The sequence below is a fragment of the Atta cephalotes genome (assembly GCF_000143395.1).
Source record: "Atta cephalotes unplaced genomic scaffold scaffold00005, whole genome shotgun sequence".
Taxonomy (NCBI): Eukaryota; Metazoa; Arthropoda; class Insecta; order Hymenoptera; family Formicidae; genus Atta; species Atta cephalotes.
In genome coordinates, this window is record NW_012130069.1 from 4551013 (window position 1) to 4563872 (window position 12860).

Sequence of the window (12860 nt, forward strand, 5' to 3'; positions counted from 1 at the left end):
CGTGCATATAAAAATATTATCAAATATAATCTTGAAACTTCTTATTGAAATATTACTTCTAGAAAAATAAAGATAATGAAATATAAAAATTTTTATCAGAAAGTACCTAACATAAAAAATGACGACACAGCATTTTAGTTGTGTACGATTGTATTGACTTATGTAATAGGTGAAAAGCACGAAATCGTACATCATGTCGCTTGTGTAGATACGCTTGATGTACTGAAAAACACACTTTTTAATTATGTAAACCTGTGTCGTGTTGTGTCGTTGTTGGAGAGCATTGTGTTAAACATTATCATTTTGTATCGCCTAGCTATATTCCTTGCTGGAAAGCTCCCTAAATGTTCAGGAGAATTCAATTTTTTCTTGATACTCACTTATATATGAAAAAAAACACTTTTGCTGATTAAAAAATTTAGATATAGATCTGAAAATTATTTCGTTAGATTATTGAAATGATTATGTAAGATGGTCAAACTAATTGCTATAACGTTTTACAATATTGCTCATCATGCTTGAGTTCATCATGTTTTCTACACGATTATTTTGATAGTCTAATAAAATTCTTTTCAAGTTTGTACCGAAATTTTTAGATACTTCAGCGAAATCGTTCTTTCCGTAGAAATGACATTGGCGATAATTGCAAGTATATTATACATATATATATATATATATATATATATATATACATATCTGTACATATATATTTACAACTATTTCAGGTAAAACACAAAAACTTTTAAATGAGAAGACGAACCGTACACAACAAGCGTAAATATTATTAAAGCACTGTCTGATGCTATTTAAACATTTTTGTATGACATCGAGTAAATATTTATGAAATGACGCGCGAGAGAGAGGCGCGCGTCCACTTAGCGTTTCAAACACTATAGAGCATTTGTAGAACTAACATGACTGTCCATTTGACGCTTCGGAACGCTTTCAGCAAGATGATCTGATTACGTCATCGTTTTTGCTCCTGCAACTTTGCAGCGGGGCTGATCAAAGTGCGGAGCCGGATACGGTGCATCCTTTGCATATCCCTAAAACCGGCCAGCCCTGACCGCAGTCTTAAGTGCATGAACGCACGTCACGTTTTAAACGAGTCACGTGGCCTCGCTGCCTCGCGGGATTGTAATGTTTTGATCATTCGTTCGTTTCATAGTGCGATGGAGTTTTATACGAAATGTTTATTTTCAAATAGTCATCGCACAATGTAATTAATGCAGTAATGAAAGAAAATTCGATATAAAAGAATTGATCGATTTGGAGACGAAGAAGCGAACGAATATATGTGAGGTTAGGAAGCATACGGCGGGAAAGCAATATAGCATACGTGCTGTATTTACGGCAAGGCCACATTTGTTACGTTCTACAGGTGTTGATTGATGATTGTGATTTGCATCATCGTTACTGTGATAGGATCGTTTATATGCGCGTTTCTCAAAGCTGAGATCGACGAGTGGTTCGGAGAATCAAGGTAGGCAGCATTCACGTGTCACGAGACAAATGTTTTATAGGTTAACTTGGTGATCTAAGCATAAGCATGGTGTAATAAATCTGCCTCAACTAACGCTTAGATTTATCTTTTGAAAACTTTTCGCGTTGCTAGATATGCTCGACAAAAGCTAGTTTTATTCGTTTATTTAATCATTTTCATATTCTTTCAGTATGAAGAGGCAATCGAAGTTATCTTTAAAAAGAAACAATAGCAGGTCACAAAATAGTGATCTAATAGAGATATCAGATGATGATAGTGTTGATTTATCACCGAATATATGGAAAAATACAGAGGAATATACAAATGTAACAAGTGGAACAACTAGCATTCTGAATAACGCGATAGATGTTTCTAAGTATTATTTGAAACATGATATATCAGATGATTTTAATGACGAAGATATTATTATTGATGATGTTCCTGATAGTGATACTTCTAAGAGCCAATCAATGTTTAATTGGAATAAACCAATTTTTGATCCATTGAGCATTTTTCCTGAATGTAGTACTTCATATGAATGTAAAACTTCAAGGAGAAAGATGATAGAAGCACCTAACAAAAGACAAAAGCTAATGAGAAATAATTCAGATTCAAGCTATAGTGAGGATGAGTTGATAAATTTTGATTTTCCTAAGAAAGATGCTTCACCACCTCAAGTTGAACTACAACATGATATAATGATTGCTGGAACCAGAGTCAAGCTTCCTGTTAAGCCATATCCATGTCAAATAGCAGTGATGAATAGTGTGAGTATGATTATATAGTTATATTATGATTATATAGTTAAGTTGATGTCATTTCTCTTTTATCATAGTTTTATTAGTCATTTGTCTGCAATCTAAGTTTTTTTTTTATTACAAGTGATACTTCACTCAATTTTTCACCTTAATTTTTGTTTAAATTTTACTATTAAATGACATTTGAGTTAAAAAAATTATTTGTTAATGTAATAGAGATGTTGAAAAACAATGTTGAATTTTTCCACATTTTTTGAAAGTTTGAAATAATAAAAAAATTGAAGCTTGACAAAAGAGAATCAGATTGCAGACAGAAGGAGTAAAAATATAAAGATCACATTATAAATGGATTCATTAATTATGAAAATTGTGTGTGCAGCTTATTCTAGGATGTACTAAAGAGCAAAATTGTCTCTTGGAAAGCCCTACTGGCAGTGGTAAAACTCTGGCGCTTCTCTGTGCAGCTTTGGCATGGCAAGAGCAATACAGTGGTGAGTTTAGAACACGAATATTATTATATATTAAATGTATATCAATTAAGAATTAAAACAAAAACATTAGAATTTAGATTATCCCATTATCAAAATTGTTGTGTAATTTTTCTAGTTATTAACAAGATTATTGCGTTTCAATAAAGATGATTATTAAATGCGGATTCTTAATTACACAATAAATAAAATTAATTAGTTTGCACACTAAATTATGTTAAAAATCCACGTGCCCGCTTAGAGAGTTGAATGATGCATGCTCCCGCGCGATTCATCATATGATATTCATTAATTTCCTATCAATCGTGCTCATGCAGCGTTTTCCGCGACCGCGATTATGTCTGTCCCCAAGATTTATCGAGGAGCTTCGCGAAAATCTCGTTTCGTCGTTGTGTGACGTCTCGTGAGAGTCGGTCATTAATGTCAATCGTTCTAGCGACTTTTTCTCTATAACACACGTGTACACATGTCTACTCATTATTCTCATCGGATTTTTGACTGTTACACAAATTTGAAAAATTAGGGAGATGGAGCCATCACCTATCGCGCTTGTCTTTCTTTCGCTTCGCAGTAAAGCATCATTCTTATTAAAGTTTCCACCGAAGTTTGTCGACGTTTTACTTACTTATCTCGTCAAAACTTTATCAAGTTTTTCGGATAATTTCTTGACGCGATGTTATGCGATTTGTTATGTCCATCGGATCGTTAGCTCAATCGCAATCTTTATTTCATATTAATATTATTATTACATCTTTTTTTTTAATATAAATAAATCGATTTGAAAAATTCTATGTGCTTTATAAATAAGAAATTCTGCACTAATTATATGTAGAACATTAAGTCCCGGTGAAATGAGTTTGTTTTCATGTTTATTGTACACTTTTTTATTGTTGGAGAAAAATGTATTAAATTTTAATAAATATTTGTTTAAATAATATTAGCTGAATATTTACTAAATATAAATATATATTTATTTGATACAAAAATCATTAATTATATTTTTTATTGAGTAAATATTTACTATAAGTAAATATTAAATTGTTACTGTTAAAAAAAATTTGTATTAAGATTTAGTAAATGTTTTCTCACTGTTACTTAATGTTTATATATGATTAATAAAAGATGTAATAAATAGATATGATTAATAAAAGATGTAATAAATAGAAAGTTCGATAATGGATAGGTCTTAAGTTATAGTAGAATTACACTACAAGTTAAAAATTATTCATTATTGAGGCTTGGATTTATTACAGTTTTCGTTTATCATGTTAGCTAAGCTATAATATACGTGAAAACGAACTGATTTCGCCTCAATTTTCTATATAATTAGTACAAGGTTTTTTGCGGGTAAATGTGACATATTGAAAGAGCATTCTTGCTTTAAATTTAGTAGATTTATCCACTGTCATACTTTGCGGTTAACTCATTAATGCGGCCGAAATTAAAAATTGCTTTGCAAACGTTTAATTTATGTGAATTTTTTTTAACAAAAAAGAGCTTATAAAAGTTAATTGCGGATCGTAAATATTGCGCGTTCATTCTCACGTATAATCACCGAATCACGTATAATGCCGAATTATTGCGCCGAATGGAAGATTTTGAGTATATTTAACTAGGTAGAAAGAAGACATAGATCCTCATTTCTTCGCTAAGAAAGTCATTTCAATCGTTAGCGGTTTCTTAGCTATGATAATAATTTAAATTATTCAACCGTTTATGTGCACCGGCATAATAATTCTTACAATCACGGGGTCGCCGGTAATTTCGACTCTGCACGCGTGCATGCAGCTAATTGTTCGCGATCCGTTCAATTTCTAAACAATTAGATTTGCCTTTGCAATGCGCGGTGTCCCGTATCGTCCTCGGTCGTACCAGTCTACGAAAAACAGCGGCCGAGCATAATCGTCTTTCGTTAGTATAATGCGCCGAGAATATATTTTCGTTCAATGTCGGACGTCTGATGGTCGCTTTGTATTCTACCTATAGCGATAAGATATTGGCATTTACGCTTTTGAACAAATGCCGCCAATAATATGACCTGTACAGCATTTTACACAAAGTAGTGCGTACAATAGAAGAAATATTAGGGGAATAGGAATAAAATAAAATATTAGAAATAAAGAAGTCAGGAAGAGATCTTAAAAAATGTGATATACAATAATACAGTATAAATAAGACATACAAATATGTATCTTTTGCTAAAAAAATATCTTGTATATTAATTGTATTTTTTTAGTATGTGTCACATTTAAGAATATATCAGGTGTATAGTCTGCAAAAGAGTAACCGAAATTGGAAATTTATATTTTCCATATATTCTCTAAATCTAAGTTAGTGGATAGTCAGTAATTATCCAATGGCATACTTGGCATTGGATAATCAGTGAAACTAAAAAAGGAAGAATATTTGAGCATCATATAAATATTGATAATTTTATTTGGGTCATAGAAATAATTATGTAAAATACTCAAAGTAATTGATAAAATGTTAAAACTTTTTGCAGCTTTGTAACCAAAACTTAAATGTTTTACATAATTATTTTGATAATCTAGCAAAATTATTTTCATCTTTTTTATCTTTAGCTAAATTTTTAGCTACTTTAGTAAAATTATTTTTTTCTTGTATATGTCAAACTTTCAATAAGGTATTTTTATTTGACAAGGCAATTTTACAACTTAAATAAAATTTTTTTCATTTTATCTTAATTATTTTTAAAAACATGTCTACTTAATAAATAAACAAGGAAAGGGCCACGAGCCAAGCTAGGTATTTTATGCCATATATTAAATTTTTAAATATTGTACAATTTCTATCGGATCACTCTCTGTTGAGACACAATAGAGTATAATATACATACGAACTGTTTCAACTTTTATCGGGTCATTCTCAATGTTTAAAATAAAAACGTTAAATTACTGAATACAATACTTCGATATGTGTGAACGATAAATTATATTCCCTATAAATATTAATTCGACGACTTCAAACCAGAGAGAACATCTATCGGATATTAATAAAAAAATAGGATCTCCGTCTATCATTTCAGATCATCGCATTAATCATAGGCACGATTTCAATTGGAACGAAGTAGAAATTTTAGACAGAGAATCTTCGTATAATAAACGATTAATTTCTATGATGGTTTACATAGAAAGACAATCACAAGGATTGAATAAACAGAGCGACACGGAATCGCTATCAGATATCTTTCCATATTTCAATCGTTATCTCCTTTCTAATATTTCTATCTCCTCTATTAATTTCTTTCTTTCTATTTTATATATTTTTTTCCTTTGTTCATTACACATCATTGTAACATTTGCTCACATTACAAGTACATTGTTCTAACGACTCTGAGTTCTCATCAGCAAAATTGTCAAAATTTCAAATTACATAATTGTTACAATACATAATTTTATATAATAATTTTCAGGATTTTCAGATATTTAGCTTCAATTGTTCCTATTTTTATAATTAAACTAGAATCTAAAATCTAGAAGATTAACAATAGTTAGAGTATATTAGTATGATTATAAACTTAATTTTATTATTAAAACTTACTTATTAATTATCAGTATCAGTATCAGAATATCTATTTACTCTTACATACGATTTGGTGCACACTGTTCAAAAATCTCTATATTTTACTTGTATTGATCATTGAATTATTGGCCGCCGATTCGTTCCATTAAGTAAGAGGAACTGCGAGCGATGCGTAAGAAAGAATTAATGCTTAGGGAATATTATATATTAATTTATCGCTTATATTGAAATATTGTATTCAATAACTTAACATTTTTATTTTTAACATTAAGAATGATCCGATAGAGGTTGAAACATATGTTTTTATACTCTCTAAATTTGAATTAGTGGTATAGTTACTAATTATCAAGTGACATACTTTGCACTGATAATCAGTGAAGTTCAACTAAAAAAGAAAGAATGTTTGAGCATTATATAACTAAAATACTGATAGTTGCACGTTAATTTCAATCTTCTAATATCATATTCATTAAATTTAAGCACTAAAACAAGGTTAAATCACCATAAAGATTAGTTAGGTTAGGGATCTCACATTTCATTCACTGATTACTAATGGCATACTTGACACTGGATATCAGTGATTATCCACTGATTCAGATTTAGAGAGTATGTACGTGAATTAATATATAACATAAAATACTTAGCTTGGTTCGTGACCCTTGTTTAGTTATTAATTTGTTTAAATTTATGAGCCTTAGTATATTATTTGAAGTATTGTTGTGTCTACTTCTTATTGAAATAATTTTTTATCTAGATCCTAAATCGCTGTTAAATGGATGCTAAACAGAACTTTTACAGATATTACTTTCAAATACATTATAGAAGAATTTGTTAATTGTTTTTTCATATTTTTTCTATTTTGTTAAAAAAATATGTATAACACGTTTTTAATTTCTATTCCTAATTTTTTTTCCTAATATTTAATATTTACTCTTATTTTTCTAACATGTGCTTTTATTATACGTAATGCCTAACTCTCTATGGCATTATAATATATAGAGTCTTGGAGCTTGAGTTTGTAAAAAATTTTATGACGTAGCGAATCAAAATATGACATATTGTAATTTCATTTAAATTTTTATATTGTGCACGTTGTTTAAGGTGATATTTCTCGTAACACATACAATTGCAAGTCTAATGAAATTTTCGCTGTTTTGCTGAAACATAATTTTCTTGATTTTAATCCCACCTTATCTAAGGAAGTCGTGTTGTCGTTAACGAGATTTATTACTCATCAATGATCTATGTCACTATTTATTTCATTGGAAACACATTTCCGTGACTATAGCCTTCAAAGTTTTGTCCGAGGTAGCAAGTAATTTAAGAATCGTTTGTAAACTCAGTAATTTATTGTATACAATGCTATCTTAATGTGGCATATCGCGTTCCTTGTAGGCGAATGTCAACCGATCGAGAGATAATTGTGTCGCAACTTATGAAGTCAAAGTTATATACTTTCCAAATTTATTCGTTTATTTAAATTGGAATTGTTTTCAGATAGCGACACTTTTACAACAAAATATTTTCTGTCTTTATATTACGTGATTACGCGATTGTATTCCGTGAAAGGTTAGCCAAATTTATCTGTATATTTCGATGCCAAGCTATGTTTCGATCATTTATAGCATCAGCTAAAGTGCATATCGCGACAATGAGGCTGGAACGTATTCAACGATCGCGTGCCATTTCGAGCTGCACGAGCGACGAATTAAATGTTCTGCGATGTTAACGTCAAATTTGCGTGAGCAACGTCAGAGTCCGCGAGGACGACGTAGGACGGACAAAACGTCTCCAGGAATACCGGGAAGGACAGCACGACCCGTCGTCGCCTTCCGGAATTATGGAGTCTCGTCCTCGTGACGTCGCGTCACAAATCGAAAATTACCAGGCACGCAAAGGTTCTTTTTCTTTAACAATGCTTTTACCAAGAGACGATCAAAGCAGTTCCAGTATTCAAGAATTCCCTCGTTGAACATATCATCGCTTCTTATTGTCGTTGAACAATGTGCACATTATGCAGGACAATGGCATCGAATGACATAGAATTGAAATCGATTTATTTTATACTATGATAAATAGCAAGTAGATGAATATATACTGCAGACGAAGAAAGAAGATAGAAAATATAGATTTTGAACACTTGATTTTAATTTATTTTCTATAATATTATGAGAATTATGAGATCGTAATTTCTATATTTCTAAAGAGAAATAAATTTCTCATGTTTGAATAAAAATATAATGGCACTTTACGCGTTAAATGAAATTTATGTTCTTGGCAATCTCACGTAGATAATTAGTTGTCATTTACGATTTCTGATTATTAGTCCGTAGATACGCATCCCTAATTAGGCAAATCAGGATGGAGCGACTCCATGAAAATTAGTCATGATAGTAATTTTCGTATACATGTAGAAGGGATACATGCGTAGGTGTATCACTTTGCACGACATCCTGCTTTTCCCAGTTATAATTTGCTTTATGCTTTAAACCTGGCGCTGTCACGCTCTGCTGGAGGTCGAGTGGTACTGCTAGCCGCCAAACTGTAAACTTAGCTCGTTGAAGAGCCGCATAAATTAGGTCCTCGAAAGGGAATAGAGAATTTTCTAACGTAGCGGTTTAATCGATACCGCCGTTGCCGTTGGCTCGTCGGAGATTCGTTTTGATATTTACGTTAGCTTTCTTTCAAAAATGCAATTAATCCATTTGGAGACACAATCAAAATCGAATACGTCTAATCTGCAGCGCGATTCAACAGAGAAAAGAAATATTTCATTTTTAAGTTCGGGAAATAGAAAGAAAAGACAACATATGTATAAACTTGGAATATATATACGTATTCATTGCAAGAGGAAGAGGTGTTGATAGAAGAAAAATGCGAAACTTGAGGATTCAGCTCGCGGCCACTTTGTTTGATGGGCTAATGCGACTCGCGAGTCGCATGTTTTACATGCCATCCATAACACCCGATTAGTTTGATGTACTGGGGAATTCGAAAAACTTAAATCGTTCATAGAACGGAGGAGCGTGATGCACTGTGTAGTTGGTGGAGAGGAAGGGACATCGAGAGGGTGGTTGGACGAATAAATTTCGAAAGTTTATCGCGAAATCGCATGCCGGCTAATGTCACTTTATTACCAGCAGAAGACGACGACGTGGAGACAGGCTCGCCTCTATCCGGGGGGGTTCGGAGAGGAGGCTACGGGAAGGATAAGTTCGAAATAACCGGCAGCGACGAGACCCATTGTGCGGCAGGAAACTTGGGAAGTCATAATAATTATCGGCGAACGCGGAATTATATATTGTGTCCCCGTGGCAACCTGTCGTCGTCGTCGTTGTCGTCGTCATCGTTGTCTTCGTCGTCGTCGCCGCGAATTGTCTTTGCGCCTCAGCATGCAACTTCAACGGAATATGCAGCTACATGCCCTGTGACGTCCTGACATTAATAATGCGTTGAGGATCCGCCTTTTATGCCGAAGGTACCAACCGTGGTACCATCGCCGAGAACTCTTCCCAGAAGGAACTCACTGATCGTGCTCTTTCGCTCTTGCACGATCAGCCTTCTCGTGTTCTCTTCTGGGTATCTGGATGGCTTTTAAAGAGAGTAGCTATCGTTAAATAACGTATTGGTTTAACATAAATTTTTTTCTTAATTACGTAATTATCAGAAATACATTTTACTCCATTTAATAGCGATTAATAATCATGTGATCAATTTTACAGCGAGATAAACTTAATATAGATACAAACTTCGATATAGTGTAATTCTTTATTTTTGGATTTTTCTTTCTCTCTTTTCTCTCTAGCATTTTTTGGATGACTGAGGTGTAAAATAATGACACCTCGTTTGGGTAAAAATAACTTTTTGAATTTGATTCTAAAATTGAGTGTCGAAACTCTACCATTCATTCTTTTATACGTTTCTTCGCAACTCGCGAGAGAAGGAAAGGGGATTGGAAAGGGAAAGATAGAAAGCTGGAACGGTAGTCCTGGAATGGTGCAGGGTTACCCGCAGAGCACGTTACTTGCTGTGGCAGCTTCGCGAGCAAAAGACAAAGGAGGGCCCACGCTTTCATCCGTGCCGACATTAAGGTACCTACTGTATATGCCCTTTCGGGACACAATAAGGTCCGCATGCGGGTCCAACGGATCTCACGTCTCTCGCGTACACGTATACCCTTCTCACAATGAGAGTCTCCCACTTTCTCCCTTCCTCCCTACGCCTTTTTTTTAAATCCCTTCGTTGGAGTCTTTTTCCTTCGATGGCTATGCACTTCGGCCCCGAATTCCAGGGTAAAGGATTATCGAAGCGCCAACGCGCGCGCGGCTAAGATATTCGACAAGTCGTAAAACATTCGGTGTGTTATCCACGAGCGATAATAAACTCGCGGCGTTCGGCGAAATTGATTCCGCGGCTAATGAGTCTCGGTTATTTACGAACTATCGCGATGACAATTTGGTCGAATCGAAGAACTGGTACGGAAGGACTGTTTTTGTTTTTTTTTTGCATTGGCTGATTTATCACTTGATTAATGCTTGAAAGTCGCTTCGCGAGTGATGGTAAAGCTTCATGAGGGATGACAAAATTCTGACATGAAGAAAGAGTTTCTTATATGTGTGTATCTAGGATTGACCTCAGACAAAAATATAATTGTACCGATAATAGGATACTTGGAAGCGAAAGGTTCGCGGACAAGTCTGGCTGATTCCGAATGGTCCCCGAGTAAGCGAATAAGATAAGGACCCCCCGAAGGAATACGGCGTGCGCCGTCGATTCTTAACCAGTCCTGAACCTCTCTCTCGGGTGGTCCATGGTATCCCTTTTCCCCTCCGCGCTCTTTCTTTTATATTGGCTCCCTTTCTTCTTTCTCTTGCGTCGTCTCTTCTGTATCCCGCTTCTGCTACGGCTCGTTCCGCGACAACAGTGTTCCCAGTTGCTTCCGGTAAACATCTCACGTTTTCGCACGGTTGCCAATCGATTTTAGAAAATTACTTTGCGCGAATGCCGCATTATCGATCGCAATGAAGAAAAATTAAGATGGTATTGCAAAACAATTAAATTATTCATAGCAAGTTTATCATAATTAATCGCGAGTTTTTGAACGAATTGAAAAATTACGATGAAGAAGGCTTACAATTTTAAAATTTAATTCAGTAGCGAGGAGTTCGCGATCGAATAGTCGCGATTGTTCGGTCGTTCGATCGGCGGTTGGTCGATAGAAGTCACGACGATTCACCTCCTTCCGAGAAAGGATCCGCGATTCAAAAAGCGCCGCCCTTGCGAATTCCAAACGATCCGCGATCTTACATAATTTCACATGCTCGGCAAGACTGCCCGGCGTTCTGGAATCGTCCCTTTCAGAATTTCCAGGATCCCGCTAACGATTCCGGATATTCCGACTACAGAATAGACAGTCTTGGCTCTTTGGTTCTCGACTTTCAGACTTTCATCCACTTATTCAGTTTTCTAACGTGCAAATTGAAAACAGGCTAGGAAAAACATCTCTTAACTTATTTTTTTTAGTATATTACTTTACATTTCTTTTTAATGTATTTATGAAGCTTATGTAATTATGAAGCTAATTTGATTTTTTTTACAATTCTTAACAATTTATAATCCTCAGTTTAGATTCTTTGGTGATTGAATTCTTAGTATCCTAACATGTTTTTTGTGTATAATGTTATAAATATAATGTTATAAATAACTTAAATTTTATAACTTAAATTTATTTTAAACAAACTTTTTTGAGGCTCTTTTCTAATATTAATATAGATAATTAAAAAACGTACGAAAATAAATTATGTTGATCTCTTAGTGCCAAGATAATTTAAAGCGAGCGTGAACTCGCGAAACATGTTCATTGAACGAATTCGGCTGCGCATTCCCCAATGTAATTCACGTGGAATCGATTGTGTAGAACTTCAGTATGGGTGCTTTTCGTTCGGGCGGAAATGTTTCTCGCAGGTAAATCGCGGGCGCCAGGCGCCTCCGGGCGTGTCGGAAATCGCTCGCCACCGTTTCACCAATCGACGCCAACATTCTTGTTGTCGTCCCTTAAATAATGTCTAGTCGATTTGCTATTTTTTTCTTTCTATCAGTAGTACAACACACACGATTTAATTGAGTAAAATTAATAATAATTAATAAAATAGTCCAAACATTATAATGATTGACCATGCATTTTTTTTTTTAGTTAAAACGAATCGTATCTTTCATATAGGTTTTTCTAATGTGTTTTTGTTATTGGGAAAAAAATTCAATGTATTTACGTGAAAAAAACGATTTGAAGTATCTAAAATTCTAATTAGATACAGATCTAAAAATAATTTTATTAGATCATCAGACTAATTATGTAGAATGCTCAAACATGATGATAATACATTAAAAGCTTTTGATATTCTAACAGCTAACAAGTACTTCAAGAGGAGCAATCTAAAAAGGGGAAGTACAAATAAGCTTAAAAAGCGTATATTCTTTCTTAAATGTTCCATATAGAATTATTTTGATGGAGTAAAATTATTTTCAAATTTGGATCCAGCTAAAATTTTAAATGCTTTAGCAAAACTATTTTTTTTTATGTGTGTGTAT

The 12860-nt window shown here is 33.8% G+C and overlaps 1 protein-coding gene across 1 annotated transcript in view; it reads left to right on the plus strand.

The window, feature by feature from the left end:
* Window positions 1–1391: 1391 nt before the first annotated feature.
* Window positions 1392–12860, plus strand: part of LOC105626341 (Fanconi anemia group J protein homolog) — a 50255-nt gene continuing 38786 nt past the window's right edge. Inside the window, exons 1-3 of the mRNA XM_012207643.1 lie at window positions 1392–1483; window positions 1674–2250; window positions 2621–2732. Coding sequence (XP_012063033.1) covers window positions 1392–1483; window positions 1674–2250; window positions 2621–2732 — 781 coding nt within the window. The remainder of the gene's footprint in view (window positions 1484–1673; window positions 2251–2620; window positions 2733–12860) is intronic.